This window comes from Eutrigla gurnardus (assembly GCF_963514095.1).
Source record: "Eutrigla gurnardus genome assembly, chromosome: 14".
In the NCBI taxonomy this organism is placed as follows: Eukaryota; Metazoa; Chordata; class Actinopteri; order Perciformes; family Triglidae; genus Eutrigla; species Eutrigla gurnardus.
In genome coordinates, this window is record NC_139937.1 from 14267801 (window position 1) to 14288284 (window position 20484).

The 20484-nt window shown below is 42.5% G+C and overlaps 1 protein-coding gene across 3 annotated transcripts in view; it reads right to left on the reverse strand.

Moving 5' to 3' along the window:
- The window catches only part of spire1b (spire-type actin nucleation factor 1b), a 31687-nt gene extending 11663 nt beyond the window's left edge, over positions 1 to 20024 (reverse strand). For all 3 annotated transcript variants that reach the window (XM_084027068.1, XM_084027066.1, XM_084027067.1), the window contains exons 1-6: positions 19475 to 20024; positions 15717 to 15745; positions 7754 to 7990; positions 6280 to 6405; positions 836 to 910; positions 329 to 493 (exon numbers count right to left, since the gene is read on the reverse strand). In XM_084027068.1, coding sequence (XP_083883194.1) covers positions 329 to 493; positions 836 to 910; positions 6280 to 6405; positions 7754 to 7990; positions 15717 to 15745; positions 19475 to 19850 — 1008 coding nt within the window. In that variant the 5' untranslated portion in view covers positions 19851 to 20024. The remainder of the gene's footprint in view (positions 1 to 328; positions 494 to 835; positions 911 to 6279; positions 6406 to 7753; positions 7991 to 15716; positions 15746 to 19474) is intronic.
- Positions 20025 to 20484: the final 460 nt, after the last annotated feature.

A 20484-nucleotide genomic window follows, 5' to 3' on the forward strand; every position in this document is an offset into this window, starting at 1 on the left:
AAGCATCAAAAATAGCTAATGCGTGTGTTAACCACAGACCTAAAACCCAATGATAAAGCCTGGTGAACTTGAGGGAAGTTCAGAAATGCTAACTCATTCTTGGGTGGGATTCCTGCACCACTCGATACTTCTGCCTCCAAAGTGGCAAACAAAATGCCTGTACTTCCTTTATACCTCCAAATGAATGAAAGTCATGCGCTGGTAACGAGCATCACCCCATCCAACAGGCTTTCCAAGCAACTTCTGTTTCAATTGGAACAATAGCACAGCAGAAGTGCAGCAAGCAGGTAGCATCGACTCGTATTCGTGGTCCAAATTGGACACTGACCATGACTTTGCGCAGGCTGTAGCGTTTGGACCTGATTTCGTCCATGAGCATCTCATAGGGGGTGAGCTGGTACTCGATGGGCAGAGGGTTGTACTGACGGTCCTGCACCTTCTTCAGCTTGACCCCGTCACGCAGGTCCTTCATCACCTGAACCCAGAATCGAGCCTGACAAGAGGAAGCAAATGGCAGCTTGGGAAAGGGGAAGTAGAAAATACCATGACACTTTGAATCTGAATGTATATGGACAATAGAGGCCATCTGTGCTCCGATGGCGGTGGGTTCACCAAGAGAAGCGTTTCTATCCATATCAACGTGGTTCCTGAGAACTTCTTTAACCACTGCCTTTTTAGAGTATAACATATTATTTATATGAACATCAGGTCATGGAGAATCTTATGAAACTAAATGGGGTGTGATTGTCCCCCTGTACTTTAGTTAGACTTCAATCGATAAAAAAAAATGATCTGTTGAGGCTGGAGGTCAGAGGTCAGCAGTCTTGTTGCCTACCCAGTCAGCGTTCTGGAGTTCATTCAGGTCTCTGGCGCCCCCCTCGGATGACCCTTCCTCCATCTTACGGAGGTTCTGGTGGAAAGAGAGAGGGAGGCACAGTTTGAAAATAAAAGAGGAAAAAAAGAAAAACATCAGGAAAAAATAAAGAAGCTTAAAAGAGAAGGATTAAGAGCATGTAAATGTGAAGCGACAAAGTAAGAGTGGAAGGTTTTCTCCACATTAAGTCCCATTTTGTTACGATTGATCACTTACAGACAGCAAATAGGAGCTTTTAACGGGTGATGCTCCACCAGTCACCATCGTCACATAAACTCTCTATAGTCATTGAAATGAAAGATTATTATGATAACTATATAACTAAAGTTGTTGTGCTGACATGAAGTCATTGCGTTGCTCTGGCAATGTTCTCCGATCCTTTGGTTCAGAGGGACAAATCTCAACAGCTATAAGATGGATAGCCATGACATTTGGCATGAACATTTTTGTTCCCCACACTTGTGTGACGCCGCACAGCACGAGGCCATTAGAGTGTTGTAATGCCTGACTGTCTTATCTGTGGGAAACAAGAAGCTTTCAATGCTCAGCAGAGGACAGTGTCAATGTGTGTGTAATAGAGAGTGAGAGGAGGAAGCAAACATATAACAAACTGTGTGTATTTTAAAGCATTAGGCAGAGAGATTAATATGCCCCCGTTCAATGAATGTCATGGAAATCACCGGGGGAAATCACCGGGGAAATCACGATTCACCGTCATCCTGACACAGCTGACTGGGATGAAGGCTCAGTGTAGCATCACTCACAACATAATGCATTTGCTGCATCATAGCTCTGCTGCATGCCTACAGTGTACACAGCTCTATAACAGCCCATCAAATTAAAACCCTGCTAATTGAAGCCAGTGAAGAACATAAAGAGAGATGAGTTTGCTTGTTTTTAAACACCAAATAAATCCCGGCCACATTTCAAAAGGTTTGATTCGTTCTATTATTCGCTGCAGTTGATGGGGACAGCATTTTAATTCAAACGTGCACGGCAACATTTGTGTGGACAAAACGTCCGCATGAATAATTAGGGCAATTACCAACTAGATTTACAACCTTTTTTTTTTCATAATCAGTAATTCCCCTCAAGTTGTTACTCGCTTTCAGCTCTCAACAGCTGACAGGAAGCACTCATCCACGAGCAAATAGGAGGCGGAGTTGTTCCAGTGAATCACCACATATTCGGCTGCTGTTCTGTGAATCTCTAGCGACCGAAGGCGTCTTTGTGGAGAGTCTCTTTGGTAGTGGTGGACAGATAAACATGGAACCACTGTGGGTCAGCAGCTCTGGCATACAGACTGGGAAGTGTGGGGTAAGGAGGGGGGTATCTTACCCCTGGGGATCTCAACTCACGCACGCTCAAACACACAGTCTCAGATAAACACAGGCGACTGGGGATGCATTAATATGAAATCACACAGTCACATGCAAACGCACGCATACTGGTCATGACCTTGCCTCCCACTCACCAGTTCATCATGAGGCTTCACAACAGTTTACCCTGATGCCTTGCCGCTTGACTTTACGATCTGGAGACAATTCAGCTTATTGTTGACCTACATTTTATCATCTCCTCCTTCTGTGCATTTTTAACTTATTCTTTAATATTGTCTATTTGCTAGTGACCCAAAACACATAAACTGGGTAATGGGGCTGGACATGGAGTATACAGTTGTGTCCAGAAGGTAACCCACAAGCCGCGAAAATCTAGCGAAATGGTTGAGGTTAGGCAACTTGTGTGTTTCATCTAGACACATGCTAACATGCTCGTAATGACAATACTCACATAGCATAGCATAGTATAGCATCTACCAGGTTAGCATGTTTGCATGTTAACATATGCTAATTAGCACTAAACATAGTCGGGGATGATGGGAATGTCGTTAGATTTGCAGGTATTTGGTCATAAATTAAAGTGGACTAATTGAAATTTTGAGCGCTATAGAGGAAAATAGAGAAATTACAATGAATCCTGTGGAGACCACACACGTTTGAACCAATAGTTGTTGAGGAATTTCACTCAAAACCACTAATGTCAACATAACTGTGGGTTAAAGTAAGAGAGACTGCGGTCCCCATTCCCCTCTTTTTGTAGGTTTCTTTCTCAGCCTCCTCCGATAAGTCCCCTCTCCTAACAGAGAGTTATGCAACCAACCAAATCCCCTCTATTCATGCCGATGCATAACACAGTACGCACACTGAAAGGGCAGTGGCAGAAGTGCAGGGCAGGAAGGAACCCTGAGGTGGAGCGTGCACACGCACATGCAGACACACACACACACACACACACACACACACACACATACGCCACAGGAAATGTTCCAACCCACAGCTGAGCTCCAAAATGCTCTTGAGGAGAAACAAATGACTTCCCATCTTCGATTTGAGTTAATGAATTTGTTGAAAAAATTAGACTAATATTTGGAAATCACGCGCTTTTTGAACATGGACACATGACCCATAATAATACACTGAAGGAGCTTTAATCCTTTGTGGTATGTGGACAAGTTGGAAACGTGCTACATCACACACCATCCTATCCTACAACAGTCCAAATGAATCATACCTCTCAGAATATCAGCTGTGAGAAGCTGAACTCTTGTGGTTTTGACAGAATGAGAGTCAGCATGTCTCCAGATATTGTCATCTGTGTCGCACATGAACAACCAGCATGTCAGTCATTCTTCACGGTGGCGCATTTTAACCTGTCAGCCCGCGGGGTGTGTAGAAACGGCCTGTCATCCAAACACCGCGGCTGCATCGGACTGTTTGGACCTCGTAACACAGTTGGAATCAAAGCTGCTGATGGCTGGTATTTTGTCCTGATACACACTTCTGTCAGGTTTGACTTTCATGCCAAAAAAAGTGCAAAAAAGTACAAATATGTAGTCCTTTTACTACTTTTGCCAAGTTGGAAAAACCTCTAAAACAGCATATATGCCATCATGTGACAAAAATGAAGGAATCTTTTTAAAGTAGGGTGACCAGCAAACAGCTCTGGGATACACTTTAACTTTAGAAACAAAACAAAAAGACTAAATTAAGTGTAGAAGATACACGACCAGGAGAAGGCTCAGTTCAAACAACCTCTTTCACAAATCAATATTATCATTTTTTGCACAAAAGTTTAAAATGAGCATCTGGCTTGATACATATGTTGCCTCCACTGTCACTATTGTTCTATTTGCATACCTTTTCCAATGGCGCAGATGGTAATCTTCATTTTTTACCATAAAACTCCCCTAAATGTTTCATATAACAGTGATATTATGGTGTCATACCATGTAATAAGTAACTTTTAGGGCTTTAAAGTGAAGCTTTAAATTTAATGATCAAGTGGCCAGGGGACATCAGAGATTTAAAGGACCCAGAGCTTAATCTAATGAATATACTGTATGTGTGAATTATGGGTGATATAATTATTTTAAAGATGCTTGTCCACTAGCGGATGTTTTGTGTGTTTGTGTGATGCTTTTTGCCAATTCAGAATAAAGAATCTAAAACACTTCACGTCAGCTTTAGGCCACTTGCTATGATATGCAATGCATAGTTACTGCATGTTATGTCATAGCATGAAGAATATATGCTGTGCACTGATGTGTCCATTCACTTCTTACTCACGCTCATTACCACAGATGCCTTTCTGTATCAGCTGACCTGCTCCGTCACACAGGAAACATGGCTTTATGTCTTCATGTCTCTGTGTGTCTGCTGCCTATTACATGCTACAATGAATCCGTTCCTCTCTGAAATGATGGCTTCTTACTGAAACAGGCGCTATTGTTCACTCCGATATGACTTTTATGCTTTTATGTTGGTTTCCTCATTTAAACTTTTAAAACAGAAAAACTGACATCATACAACTACGGACTGGTTGTTAGAGGCTTACATTCACAACTGTACTTGCCATTATCATTTAGGTTAGCAACACATGAGTGAATATATTCAGAGTCTTCACATGCAGACCGATCATATATTGTTTTTTCATATGAATGCCACCATAAGCACCAACAGTTCCACAATCCTAACTGTCAGAGAGTGAGAGTAATGTTGCCTGGTGGGGTGCATGAGGCACGTAAGGTCACTGTTCTCAATCTTCTAAAGAGAGGCTTTTTTATGACCTTCATGTAAAGGTCAGTGATCACCCTGTAACATTTCATTTCATCAGAAGGGCGTGCCCCCCCGCCCCCCCCCCCCCCCATGTGCAGTAAACAGGCTGCTTTTAAATACATCTCTCATATGTAATGTAATGAAAACAGATTAATTTAACATTTGCCTAAAATAAAACAATGCAAATACTGAAATTCAAATATATAAATGTGTGTATTTACAGCGATGCTGCACTCTGCCACATGTATTTTCTCTTTTCTTCTTATTTTGTTGTGTTCGCAACTCTTCTGGGTGTCAGCAAAGAGCATTAGAGCTGGGCGACATGGCCAAAATCTATCCTGATATAGGTCATTTCATATCCCGGTCACCGATATATATCACGATATATATTGCATGCTTTCTGTCTATATGAAATAACCACATGGTTATGCCTATTTTTCTTTACTCCTGAGTGAAACTTGACCTATCAGGCTTTAGCATCACATGATACAATGCTGTTGTATTTTTGCTGCCTGTGGTGAGAACAGGTTGTTACTTTGCTGTGTGTTTTATGTGCTCCAGTGTTTCCCCTGCTCCTCTCTCTCTCCTCTTCTGTGTGCAGAGCGCTGCTATCATTGTGTGTGTGTTCCACCAGCAGGGGGACGAGCCACACACAGAGCTGACAAGATGTAGATGCACCTTCATTCATTCAAAAGTGACAACACAGCACCTCCCTGCGGGGTTGTGCCGAGGTCTGGGTGTGCTTATTGATGCTTTAGGACGTAACCGCCGTGAAATAATCGGAAAAAGAAAAGTTTCATTTCTGTCATTCACAGCTCTGTTTCTGCTCACTCAACCATCATCTCTCTCTCTTTCTCTCTCAGTAACAGGCGGTAAATAAGAAGTGGACTTGGTCCCCATGATGTCATCCATTGGTTTGTGGACTAAGTACAACCAAACACTGAACACTTTGAGGTGACCAAAATGTTACAGCTCACTTTCACTGTTTATTTCTCTAAATGGGACCATATTCTACTAAACGAACATCATGCTGTATTTAAGACTGGAAACTATCAAATGAGACCATAAACTCATATTTGCAATATTAGATAATAAATCAAGTGAGAAGTCATTTTCTCCTATACTTCTATACAATTGGGCTTCTTTTTGCAACCAGAAGAGTTGCCCTCTACTGGTAAGTCGAAGGGAACTTCCACATTGCCTTGACACCAACTGACAAAATGCTGCATATTATCCCTCTAAACTGCAAATAATGTATCAGAAAAAAAGAAGATGACGACGACGACCCACCTCTTTGGCGCTCTTAATCTTCGCCAAGAAAGTGCCCAGCTCCTTGGTTTCCGTATACAGAGCCCGACACACTGCCTGGTAGTGACTGGGGGTGTCTGATAGACTGGGGAGATGAGTTGTGCACAGCTACAAGGGAGACAGTGAAGCAAAGTGGAAGAGAGATTTTTTAGTACAACGTTCACACAGCTGCACTGAGAATAAACATGACACAGAAATGATGGAGGGGAATTCAAGATCATTGCATCTTTCGGATGCAAAACAGCAACAACATAGATTGGTGATTGTTGGTGATGATTGAAAAAGTGGAAAGTTGAACCAAGGTGTTTTTTTATTCGTGTTTATTATTTGGTTCCGTCAAGCTTGAAAATAATGTTTTAGAATCGTATATCTCCTTCCAACCTCTCTGGGTAACAAGTATCACCATTGCACAACGTTTAACTACGACTGGCTCGATATCTACAAGACCAGCCTGATGATTAATAGGGTTTTGAATGCGTGACTTTTAACTTGTAGTGGAGAATTTTCCCAGAAGGCTATTGCTTTCCTAGGAGGATCTCAGGCACACTGAATGGAAAAAAACACACATTTGCAAACATTCCTAAACAACTGTTTTTGACTGCTGAACACAATAGACAAAACAACTATCCCTGAGGTCAGTCAGCTGTTAACAACACACACACACACATGCACACCAACAATCCCACACACAGACGGACCAACAGTGATGAGAGAATACACCCTTGTCTCTCAGAGGAACTGAAGGTTCCCTGGGCCAATGCTTGGCATGCTCTTGGCGTCCATTTGTCGGAGTAAGAGAAAATTTCACTTAACAGAGAAAACAACCGCTTCATCTGCTCCGCATCCTATCACAAGTGTGTGAATAATTATAATAACAAAGATGCATCCAGTGTAGGATGCGCTATTTTGTGTTATTTTCCCATGGCATTAAAGTCACAAAACCGTTATTAGTGTATTCTATATCAGTTAGGGTAAGTACAGTAGGACAAAACTGAAGGAGCACAGAGAGTGACTGGCCTGAGGGGGAAAAATACTGAGAGAGAATCGGAAACGACAGCTAGGTAGCCATCGGGCCAAAAAGACCGCCACACAGCTCAGATACCCTGTGTGTGTGTGTGTGTGTGTGTGTGTGTGTGTGTGTGTGTGTGTGTGTGTGCATGAACATTATATAACCAGTGTAACACAGTGACTCTGTGCTCCATTGGACAACAGAGATACATGACCCCCAGCAAGGATGAGTCTGGCACACAGACTGCAATGTAGTTCAGAGCCATGTCTGATGTTTTCATTTTTTCTTCTCCTGAACACTTTCCGTCACTGATATCATCGCTTCCTGGAATCCGTCAGCGGATTATATTTAGTCAAGAACAGTATTTTCATTTTATGCTGGTAAACTTGTATTACTGGAATCCATGGATTCCGCCACCACAGTCACATGCTCAGCTACTGTGCGTACCTTGAAGATATCTCTGTAGCCGTGGACACTGGACATGTTGTCAGGGACATCCTCGGCCTCGTCCTCTTCCTCTGTTGCCTCGTAGCCTTCGTCGGGGCAGGTGTCCCTCTCAGCCTCGGCCATGTTGGTCATGAGGTCGATGAGCTGCTCCAGAGGAGGGCTGAGCTCCCTCTCCTCATTCTCCTTAAGGCCGTAATCCAGAGCCTTGTAGATCATGATGCCCAGAGACTCAATCACCTGTGGGGGACACAACCAACAAGCAACTTCACATGATTCTTGTCCATTCATTTCTTGCACACACTGTGTCACATTTGCATATTTCTACTCGTTTCTGTAGGGGTCACCTTGATCTGTGATCGTCACACTCTGATAGCAATCTGCATGCTTACACACATTGTAAGTAAAATCCAGCTAAATAACTGGTGTCTGATGATGAAAATGGATTTATGGACATTAAGCAAACAATATATTAATTTGGGATGTAAGTTAGATTGTTTTATTTCGTACATCGTTCCGTTGTTCATCTGACGCATCACATTTGAAAGCAAATATGGATTTCCCTGTTTGTTATGAAATGTAATCCTCTTTTGTATGTCGAGCCTGAGCTGAACATCTGTAATACGGTGACCTCATGACTCGACCTTTGACAAGAGAGCTCCTTCCGCCGTTCATACATGCACGCAAACGCACCCGCTCACTGGCATTTAACAGGCTGGCGCTGGCAGCAGATTAGTGATAGTGGCTCTTATGATTAACTGACGCATGAAGGAACACACTATCATCACATCACACACGTCGACATGTAGATACAGTCGGTCTTTTAAAGGACCAAGGAACTAAATGTGTCTGTGATTCACCCTAGACTTTATGGACTTGGATGACTCAAGATTGTGAGCTTTAAATACTCAAATGTGGGCCTGAAAGACGATCATTAAAATGATATGAATTGTTATGCTGAGCATGATCTAAGGCTTAGAGAGACACTGAGAAGCCCCCGCTCCACTGAGAGGCCAAGAGGTCCTGAGCAGCCCAAGCTCTATCAAGGGGTCCCCCGGTCCACCCAGAGGCCCCGAGAGACGGCCCACTCAACCAAAATCTGTCAGTGGGTCACGCTCACAGTGACATGCACTTAAAGGCAAACTTGGTCCATGTAAACAAAGCAAGGAGAAGCTCAGATAACAACACACACAGAGGGAGAGTGACTTCATTCACTGCTCAGGTAGACATTACTACCTCACTATATCTTCACATTGCAAATGGATGCTATATTATGACTCTGAATCCAGTTACTTTAAGTACTTGTGTTCTGTATATACTATGTACTTAATCGATCACAGTGTTACTGTTTACCACAAAAAAAGGGTCACACCCTGAACGGTGGAAATATATATAAAGATTTGAAGAAACAAATCATTCTATATCATTATATTACATTGGTGCCTGAAGGTAAAATGCTCTGCTGAGTTAAAGCTTTCAACTTGCCCTGGAATTAGAGAGTCATGGTGGATGAAAGGCAGCAATGGCCAAAACCAAGACAAAAGACAAGAGTGGGAAATCACAGGGGATTATTCTGCCGCCATGAGCACTGAGAAAAGACTGAGAGGGGGCGAGACATCATGTAAAATAGTGAGAGAAGAGAAAGTGAGAGGAATGGGGATGCAGGAGGCAGGAAGAAGAAGTGAATGAGATGAAGAGAGTCAGAGAGGTCAAGGAGGGCAGAAAGGTGAGACATCAAGAGAAACAGAGGAGTATGTGTGTGTGCAGATGCGAAGATCAAGAGCAGATCAATGGATATTCGTGGAGGGGGGAGGAGTCATATGAGAGATCTGGCCTCCTCTCCCCCATCAGTGCGTAAGAGCTGTGTTTCCTCAGGGGGGGACGGCTGAAAGCCACCTCTTTGTGTGAGCTCCACCCGGATCCACACTCACTGATATATGACACCATTGGCAGGAGGCTGCACATGCAAGCTTATTTTTCCAGGGACCTCCTGTAATAGAGAAATCCTCTTCTTCAGCAAACAGCTGAGAATGTTGTAGAAAATTAGAGAGAAAAGGAAAGTTCTGAAGTGTTAAGTTAAGTTCTGTTTTCATGTGCTAAGAATGCAGATTTTCAGGCTCCCGTTTCTTATCTGCTGCTTATCTTAAAAAAACACGACTTCAAGAATCCAGTCAGAGTTGTAACAGGATCTGATATGCAAACGGAGAATCCCTTAAACGGATTAAATAAAAGAAAGGTTTTGCTTTCAATTTTTTTAACTGACTGATGATGGGTGTGTTTTTATTTTTAAATCTGGCAGGAGATGCAGCCACAAATTAAACTTTAAACTGGTTTTCATTCTCTAAGGTTTTCATTCATCCAGTGATCCAGGATCCAGGTCATGCTAATTTTTGAAAGCTTTATCGTAGCCAACTGGACTTGCTCTAGGTTTTTCAAGACACTGCACCTCTCATCACAAGTCTTCTTCAGAACTGAAGGTTTGCAAGACTTATCATCCTTTAAAATAGGTAATAACAACAACACTCAAAGGCTGAAAGAACCTGATTACGTCATTTCTTACACGTTCCTCACTAATAATTAACTGCAAACTGAATGATTGCAGGAAATAGCGACATCCACTGTGACTGTGAAGGCAGTCTAAAGCAAACAAAACATATTTGCATTCCTGACTGGTTCCCAGGCTTCCAGGTGACCGAGCAGAACCGAGGGGAGGAAGTGGTGGAGCGAAGAAAAAAAAGAAGTAAGAGAGAAGAGAATGAAGATGTCAACCAAAGGAGCTTTCCCCGGTGATGCAAAGTGCAGCGGTGGCCATCATCACAGGGAAGAACAACATCAAACAGCTTGGCTTAAATTTCAGCATTCCTGTCACGGAGAGGAGGGAAGCTGCCAAAATAAAAAAACCCACGTTGACGCACAGGGAAAAATAGGTTCACATTCTTCCTCACAGAGACAGTGCAATGTTTCATTTACCTCTCTTCAACCTCTCATATAGCATCCACCGTCATGTCACAGTTTCTGACCCATTCAAGGTTGAATTTCACAACAGCTGTCAAAAGCACTATGATATGACAAAGTTGAATTCACACTGTTCTAGTAACTATCAGGTGGTGTACAGTCTGTGGTTTATGATAAGCTAACGTAAACACTAATTCCGTGGTTGCCTAGCAACAATATAAAAATAGGGAGCAGAAAGGTGCAAAATGCGCTCTGTCTGATCACTGTTTTAGTTTCCTAGAGCATGAAATCCAGTATAACAACACATTAAAGCTAAAACTGGGCAACCTGTTTAAGTTCAATGAAAGGTAACTGTTTATAGTATTTAAACATCAAAACTCTAGTGGTGCTTGAATCCGTTTGGTATAATTTTTTGCCAAGAGACTTAAAAGATTAATCTATTTAAAAATTGCTTATTCATTTTCTGTCGCTTGACTAATCAATTAATCGACTCATCGTTTCAGCACTATCAATACAAACCCAGCTTTGGAATGTGTTGCTATGGAATGAGGGCTGAGAGAAAGCCATGTATGAACAATAGGCTGATGGAAAAGAAGGTTCAGGGAGGATCACATGTGACCAAAAGGCTGGTGGTCTCTGCGTCTGGCAATGTTGATGATGATGTTATGGTCTGCTATGCATTTTGATTGGACTCAGACAAAGACACCAGCTGTTAGAGACTGTGAATCTCATTAGTTGTAGTTACGTTAGCTCTGTGTGATTCTCACAGACCAAACACCAGAGCCAATTGTGCTAATTAAACGCTAACTGAAATCTATGAGATCTGCTTTAATTTGCAGAAAAGATCTCCATCAATCACTGTTAGCCAACCAGCAGAGGATTACCAGAATCAGCATGCACCGGTCAGAATTAAAGGATTGCAGAAACAATGTGGGGATTTAAAACATTAAGATTTCCTTAACTGGTTCACAGGAATTAGGGCATAGTGAAAGCAAAGTAAGCTAAGTAGAATTTTATAAAAAATTTTAAATGCTTAAATAATTGCCTTTCAACTGATTGCTGTCCCTTTAAGTTTTAATAATAAAACATTATTTAATATTTATTGCACATTTTTGACAATAAGGGCCACAAATCTTCACTCAGCATCAGTCAATGTGCCATTTTTAAGTCATAGGATTCATCATCTGGGAACCATGAATATTTGTGGGACCAAATTTTGTGCAAATACATATTGTAGATGTTGAGAGATTTCATTGGATAAGTTCAAAACTAATGGTGCTGAGTCAATCTACAATTCATCCTCCTTTAATCAAAGTCTTAAGGATTGAGGACCTTGACACATGTTGTGAATAGGGCTGGGTTCAAATAATCGATTTACGGTTTAAAATCGATCTCCGTTTGAATGTTCCGATATTGATTAATAAAATCCCAGGATCGGTCTTTTAATATATGCCTTTTCCTGTGGATGCGTGAAGTCTTGTCGTTAGTCTCGCATGGCCAGCCTTGGTTCTTCGCACAACCAGATCTGGCCAAGTGAGAGACTAGTAGAAGTGAACCAAAACATGCTGGGAGCTGCTCCACTGAAGGCACCGCCAAGCCTAAAGGCAGATGTGTGGTTGCATTTCAGATTCAAGCAAAGCCTTGAAATATCCCTAACTGAATCTCTATTGAATCTAATCGAATCGGAGATTAAATCATATCCGGTCCTTGTGAATTGGAATCGAATCGATACGGGAAATCAGTGGCGATACCCAGCCCTAGTTGTGAATAATTTCATCATGGCAAACACGGGATGGCACAAACGGGCATCTTATTTCTATTAAACATGCAAAGAGCCAGTTGGCGCCATCTCCATGAACTGTGAGAGGAAGCCGGAGGACATGGAAAAACCACACAAAGATGACATATAGGGAGAAAATGCAATCTCCACACAGAAGGGCACATGTGGGCCAGCGGGTTCGAAGAACCCTCTTCCTGTGAGGCGACAGGGCTAACACCACCGTAGCAACATTCTCTAAAGCTAAGAAATTAATTTTGAGTAATATTTGTTATTTCAAATACAGAGGAATATGCTATTCTATTCTATCAAATCCATCCACATATCTGTTACAGAGATCCTGCAGATTGCATGTATTTACTCAAGATTTATAAAACTGGAGGAACCATACAAAAGAATGAAGAATGCACAATGTGATTATTATAAAAATCAATGTGCCTACTTCATAACTGATTATATTAATGGGTTACTTCCCCTAACACACAAACAAACGCTGAGGAGATTCCTCCCTCGGACTCTTACACCTGACTGTGCTGCTGTGACCTCTGACTGTCATATGACTGAGCACAGCTGCTGTGGGTTTGTCTGGTATGTGGAACTCACACAACTTCATATACAGAACAGAAAGAACAAAAGCACATACTTGTTTTTCCATCCCTTTCTCCCTTTCTCCTCCCTTTTATGTTTATTATATATCTTCTTTTTTCATGCACACACAAATCCTTATAGGAAGCATAAAAACAAATGCTGCTCCTGCCCAAAAAAAAAACCTTTCAGAACTCCAGACTGAATTTTCTGTTTACATTAAACACCGAATGTGACGTTAAAATCTAATCCCTTCCTTGACTTCAAAGCTCAGACATTAAGGGAGCATGGAGCATGCCCCGTTAAACTTTGGCAGCGGGGGACGTGATGAAGCATAATCCACAAATTTAAAGGTTGTACTGCATCACGGGACCAGGAGCATGGCTACAGGGGTCGCAAGCAAATTCCTTGCAAAAGCTAGCAAATTTAAAAAAAAGCTGCAAATGTGAAGCTTAAGAGTATGATTGTCACATTTGAGCGATAGAATACAAAATTGCAAGTGAACGTAGCAATAGTGGTTACTGTACATAGAGCCTCGTCGGGAGCTCGGTTCAACGGCTCTGAACACAACAGCATCATCTGACATTCGCAGCCGCATCATTTGCCGGAGCTCACGCTGTTTGAAGCCATGTGCAGATAATGTGTGTCAGCTACAGCTACACATGTGCTCCTGTTCATCCAGCTTTGGGCTAATTCCACACTATGCTTGCAGAACGCCTCTGCCGCAGGATGTCACGCTGTCAAGCATCTAGCAGCTCCAGCGGTGCCAGTGGTTTTTGTCAGCCAGTCTGTAACACACTGTATTGTGAGAACTCATTTCTAGTGCAAAGCTGCTTAGCAGAGATTTCTCTATACTGTTTCACATTCACAGTGTGTGATCTGTGTGTGTGTGTGTGTGTGTGTGTGTGTGTGTGTGTGTGTGTGTGTGTGTGTGTGTGTGTGTGTGTGTGTGTGTGTGTGTGTGTGTGTGTGTGTGTGTGTTTGCTTGAGTTATTCGCAGTCCATCTGTTATCACAGCCCTATTACACAGCAATCCATCTCCAGAGCCCCCTGAAAACGAATGCATACTGTCTCTAGCAAACTGGGATGAGATCCTGAGTCAATGTGCAACCTCGCAGATACAAAATACTTTCAGTTAAAAAAAACTTTTACACCAACTGGAATGACACCAAAGAAATCCCTGCTGGCTAAGATTATTCCATCTACAACGTCCAACTAAAGATTCCTAAAACGCAAAAGCTGAGAAGCTAATCCCTCCGTATACCGTAAAACCTATTCTCACGAGCTATTATCACAACAATTAACAGCAGTTGATGATATGCAGCCATTTAATTAGCTCTGAAACCGCTCCCAGAACTGTCATCAAGCGGGGGTGACATTAACATCCTACCAGTCAATCCAAGAAGCCAGCTGGGAGCTGTGGGGGCTGTGGGAGCTGTGGGGCTGGTGAAGAAAATGACTGGTTGAAGACACACTGAGAGAAAGGATGCTGGGAGACATGTCAGGGAACGGTCATCCATGCTGATAACTATTGTCTTTTGTCTTGTCATAACCACTTTGTGGCCTGTGACAATAGTTATTCCCTTTATGGCAAATATTTAGTGTCGACCAATAATACCACTCTGATGTCTTTAAGTATAAAGCTAGAAAGGAGGCAATTAGCTTAACCTAGCATGAAAGACTGTAGGTGCTAACAGCTCTCTCAAAACCTCCAAACTGCCAAAACTGCAGTTCCTCAAATGGCCACTTGAAGCATGCTTCAAAAGTGAGTCAATCCCCATGGACCGACTTATTAAAATGCCTTTAACGCATTTAAATTATATTGAGGATAGAGTTAGGCATAATTGAGGGCGTGGCTGCTATGAGTGACAGCTGCTGCTGCTAGCTGCTGCTGCTGCTAGCTGCTGCTGCTTAGCTGCTGCTGCTAGCTGCTGCTGCTAGCAAACTCAACTACCTGTTGGAAAAAATGTTGATATTTTTTTTTTTTTCTCATTTGATCTTGTTTTATTTATTAAAGGTATTAGTTGATTAAGCAGCGGGGGACCCACAGCAGCTGCACCGGGCACGAGGATTAACACACCACACACACACACGGCATTATGACAGTTTCAACCACACAGCACCATCTGACATTGGTGGCACTTGAAATAATCCTGCAGAGTGCCCGCTCTATCTGATGTTGTTGTGGCTGGATGTCTACTTTACTGTAATGAGCTAATGTAATCAACTGTAGAAGGTAAATATTTAAAAGGGGAATAATGCTTTTATTGTGGTTAAGCTTGCCATTGGCTCTCCATGTCCAACCATAAATTTCCCTTCATGAATACCGAGATAATTGACTGACTGGTTTCTTTCCAGAAACGCTCTCCCAGCCTACACTTTGGGAGGTTTCAAAACTTTGTTACACTATACAAAATACTAATATTAAACATTAAACCACACAGTTGCATTTACTAAAAAAATTAAGTAAAAATGGACAAGGACTTTAAGGTTATCCCGAGTTACCATTTCCCTCATATTTGCTGCATATATATTTCCTCCATCAGCAGGTACTTTTGACACTATAAACCGTATGTCCACGTTATATTGTTGATGTGATGTGATGATGAAATACAATAAGTACAATAGAAGTACAGTGGGGTTACTCACCTCTGCTGTTGTGCAAGGGCTGTATTTGCCTGCAGGGAAACAAGAAAGCAGTGTTGTGATAAGCAGCAGATGTAAGCCTATAAGCATGAAGCAGCTTACACATGCATGGTCATATAGGTACCACTGCTCAGTTACAGTGCAAAAATGTATGGCTGACAGAGGTTAAGCACATGTGATGATGAACAGTCATATCAAAGGCCATGCATTGCTTTTGATTCTGTATCTGAATGTAAATATCAAGTGAAGCGAACGTGATCTCAGGATCCATGGCAATCACTGGGAAGTTACCCTACTTGTACTAAATCCCAAATAGAGACTGCAGCTGAGCAACAATTTCCGATGTCTTTTTTGGAACTGATGGAAAATCTCATCTCACAGAAGATTTGGAATCTTTACAAACAGAACGAAATACATCTGGTTTCACCAACCTGCAGCCCAAAGAATATTTGCTATTTTTTATTTTTAGTCAGGAACAGAGCGTGTCCATTAAACTCATAAGTTCACAGTTCAACTTTAAAGCATGAGGCTATTGTTATTCTAGGTTTGGGAAGATCAAATCCAACAATCTGCTTCACGAACTGTCCGACTTGAGAAATACTCTCTGGTTCTGATATAACTGATGCCATTGTAGAAGCTCAGTCGCCGCGCCTGTGGCTGCCAGCGGCCGATTGGTCGAGCCAATCAACGCATTACTTGCGGGCTGACAAGATGCCACATTGTGGTCCCGCCAAACTCACACGATATCACGAGAAATCCAGCTGCAGGGTAAAGGTGATGTGGGATTGACTCAAAAAAAGGGTTTATGCTGATGGCAAGGAAGGAAATAGTGCAATGACTAAACAATGTACTTGATAGTAGGATCAATTCATAATTGGTTTTGGTTCATGAAATTGAAAAAAGATCACTGCCTTATCCTTGAAATGCTCACATTCCCAGAACAGGTTTAAAGAGAAAACGTGTTGTGGAATTTAAATGAAGGGATTTCTATCGTCTTCATCTTAGCTTGTGGTTGACTTATCAGTGATTACATATTCTCTTCCTCATTAAACTTATTCCTGCAAAAGTGCAGTGTGCTCTCATTATGCTAACTAGACCGTTCCTAATTACTTCAGTTGTTCGTAGCATGTGACCGATGATGAAAGGGCTCCTCCCAAGAAGCCGTGTTGCATGAATGTACTCCCTTCAAAAAGAAGAGCCACTTTAAAGTTCCTCCGGCTACATCTGCCAAGCTTTTACTTCCCGAACAAACAGCCTGCTAATAGATGACCCTCGAAAACAAATGGTTGTTTTGTATTGTAACACGCAGCGATGCAGCATCACAACAGCCATGACATCATCTCATGACCTTAACTTGCATCAGCAGGTCTGAGTACCACCCTGCTGTATGTACGAAGAAGAGTGAACAGCGTGATGAGTGTCTGCGAGATGTACAAACAGGGTGAATAATAACTCCAGCATTCCCTAGCATAAAATTACAAATATTTGAGGCAAATATTTCCAGAGGTTCTGAAAAGTTCATGAAGTATTCAGATATAAAACTCAATGTCAGGTGGCCCAGATAAACGAATGAAAGAATCGTACGTGAATGCTGGACAAACATACAATAATTTAGTATCTCAATAACGATATAGCATGTTTTCTGGTAATTCAGTAAATAAATAGTCTATATGAATTAACCACATGGGTTTGTATACTCTTATGGGAATTACATACTTAAGAATTTTAAGAATATTTTCTCATTTAGTATAAAATGAACTGATTTTCTGAGAGATTTAAGGTAGTATGTGCTTGTTATCGTCGATTTTGACAACGTTGCTGTGCATCATGATATCTCTATAGGGGATTTCATCAAGACATGATTTCATTCAAAGACAATACATATTGGATTATCGCTCGCACGTGGTTTGAGTGACACCAGGGTTTAAAACTAAACTTTGACTGGATTTAACTTTTTGCCACTGATTAATCTCATTGTTTACTCAAAGGAGTTTGTCAATCTGAGCGTGCATCAAGGAGAGAGAGCCTCTGGAGTGATGTGGCAATTAGACCAGCACATTTCCCTGCAAACCAAAACCCTTTGTGTGGCTGCAATGCTCTGATCAAAACACCTACAGAATGACTTTGATGGAGGTGCTTCTGAGACTGTTGCGGACCTCAACGAAAGATCGTGAGTGAATGATTAAACAATATATACAAATATCGAGTTAGCGGTACATCCGAATATAAGGTGTTGCATGATTAGCAGGCAAGCAGAAAGAGATACCTAAAAGTAATGGACATATAAAATACAGTCTGTGTACTTAATAATAGTTTGCACATTTTGGTGTATGATGAGAAGGGAATGGTAAGATGTTCAACTGCATCCTTTTATACATCTAACCCTAAATTGTATAGTTTTTGTTTGTCCATGTGATGCAATGTAATGCATGTATATTGCAAATACAAATGTGTCAAAACATGCTTTCCTACAACAGCTCAATACATTCTTCATACATTGCACATGATATGACATGAGCAGCCGAGGAATAAAAGCCCAGACTCCCCTCTCCAATGGTTGCTTCCATGCTCCTAAAAATAGCCCATTCATTCTTAGCATATAGACCTACAGGCCACAGCATCATCACAGCTGAGCCTCTCAGATTCGCTAATAAAAAGTTGATTGAAGTCGGTGAAGTGCGTTCATTGAGTCAAAGGCCAAAATGTTGACTGAGCAGGTTTCAGGCTTGTGTCTGAAGTTAAGAGCACTTCCCTCGGGCCCTCAGGTCCAGTCCATCACAGGCAGAGAGAGATACATAGATAGATAGGCATTTAGTCAGTCTGCACTCTGTGTTAACTGCATCGGCAAATGGGATTACGGCACACGCTGAACATGCCGCTCCTCTGTCTGACCAGACACTGTGATGATGTGTTTGGCTTAAGTGCACGTTCACAGACACACCCATCACATGGCATCCAGTGTCATGTGTTGTTTTGCTTGGTTGACACCTTGTTAAAAAGGCTCTGTGGTAGTAGAGATATGAGACAAATAGCACGCCTCCTCCCACTTGGCTATTTCCAGCTTTTAGTCTTTACGTTCAGAGCACCTCGTTTAACAGAGGCTCCCATGTCACAGCTGGTTGGGAACAGCTATGAGGCCGCAGAGACGGAAGGCAAGCGCAGGTGCAGCCTTTTTTCTATTTGCACACATACTGTAAAGGCATCTGCCCACACCTTGATCCGATCAGTGCCCGGGCACATTTCAGCCTGTAATAATCACATGCTTTAATCAGATGAAGTGGAATGAACATGCTGATCTGATATGAAGTGGCGAACAGGGTGAGAGGCCTTTAATAAGAGAGGGAAGCGCATGATGCACACACACACACGTTTCAGAGAGGAGGAATAGTGTAAATCAGTGAAAACACTACAGTAGGATGAGCTATGAAGGTGAGGGCAGCAGGGGGGCCTCTTTGTTTGTCAGAGATCAGTTCATGTGTAATGGAGCCCTAACTCTGGCTGCGGATCGATCTACAAATAAAGCACCTGATCAGGGAAAACATGCAGAAAGTGTTTTTATTTGAAGTGTAGTTAATGTTCTGTTACCACGGGGATCACACAAGTGCTGTTGCTTGGTCTATGTTATGCTCCTGTGGCCTAATGTATTTAAGTCTTTTTTAAGGACAGTCACAACATCTCAGCTCCATTATTTGAAATGCAAGTGATGGCATGGCCTAGATCGCAGTGGCTTTAGACGCACTCGCTCTTACATAATGGTTTACCTTCGCAGTCCTGGTGTTGAAGCCTCACAGACCCGTCCTTCTGGATCCTAACATCCCCCGGTCCGGTTATCCTCCTCGCGGCCGCCGCCGCCGCCGATGATGATGCTCCGGCGGCGGCGGAGGCGGAGGAGCTTCTCCTGCTCCGGTGTCCCTTCGCCAGCGCGCTGCAGCACTGGTAACACACCGCCCACGCCTGCTCCTCGTTGATGGGCTGACCATAAAGCCCCAGTATCTCCTCCAGAGAGAGACCCTCCACTACTGCCGCTGCTGCTCCCTCCGTCGAATTCATCGCGCTGTGATGCTGCTGCTCATCCCGGTGAGTCGCCGCAGCAGCATCCGTCAGCCCTCCGTGGTCCCCGCGTCGCTGCTCGGCCATCCTTTCATTATCTCAGCGCCGGAGGCCCGATAGCGAGAACAGGTCCAGGCCGATATTGTGTGAGGGGGAACCTGGAGGCATGGATGCTCGTTCTCCCTCCTGCTCCCCGGAGCAGCAGACGGCGTTTGCGTGTGAGGTCGGTGTGATTGTAGCCTTCTTTACCGCGTCTCACATCACCAACCAGCAGGTCTGGCAAACCCACTCTGTCGTCACATGATCTCTCTCTCTCTCTCTCTCTCTCTCTCTCTCTCTCTCTCTCTCTCTCTCTCTCTCTCTCTCTCTCTCTCTCTCTCTCTCTCACACACACACACTTCCTGGCGTTTTAAGAGATTGATCGATTAAAATACCGCGCAGACTTCTTTCTTTTTCAAATCCACTGTGGTTAGCTGGAATTTATAAAACATTTTACATAGTGCTGATTATTAATGCATATTGAGAATCTTTTATACACAGTCAACACATTGGTGAATACAACCACTTGATGTGTTGATATTGTATCTGTTGAAAATGTTCAGATATCAAGTTTTTCTCTTATTTGCCTGATTATTTGTAGAATTAGGATGGAGTAGATTGCCCTAAATGTGGCTGATTGCTATAGATCATAGCTACACTTATTTTCAACCTCATTCAAGTT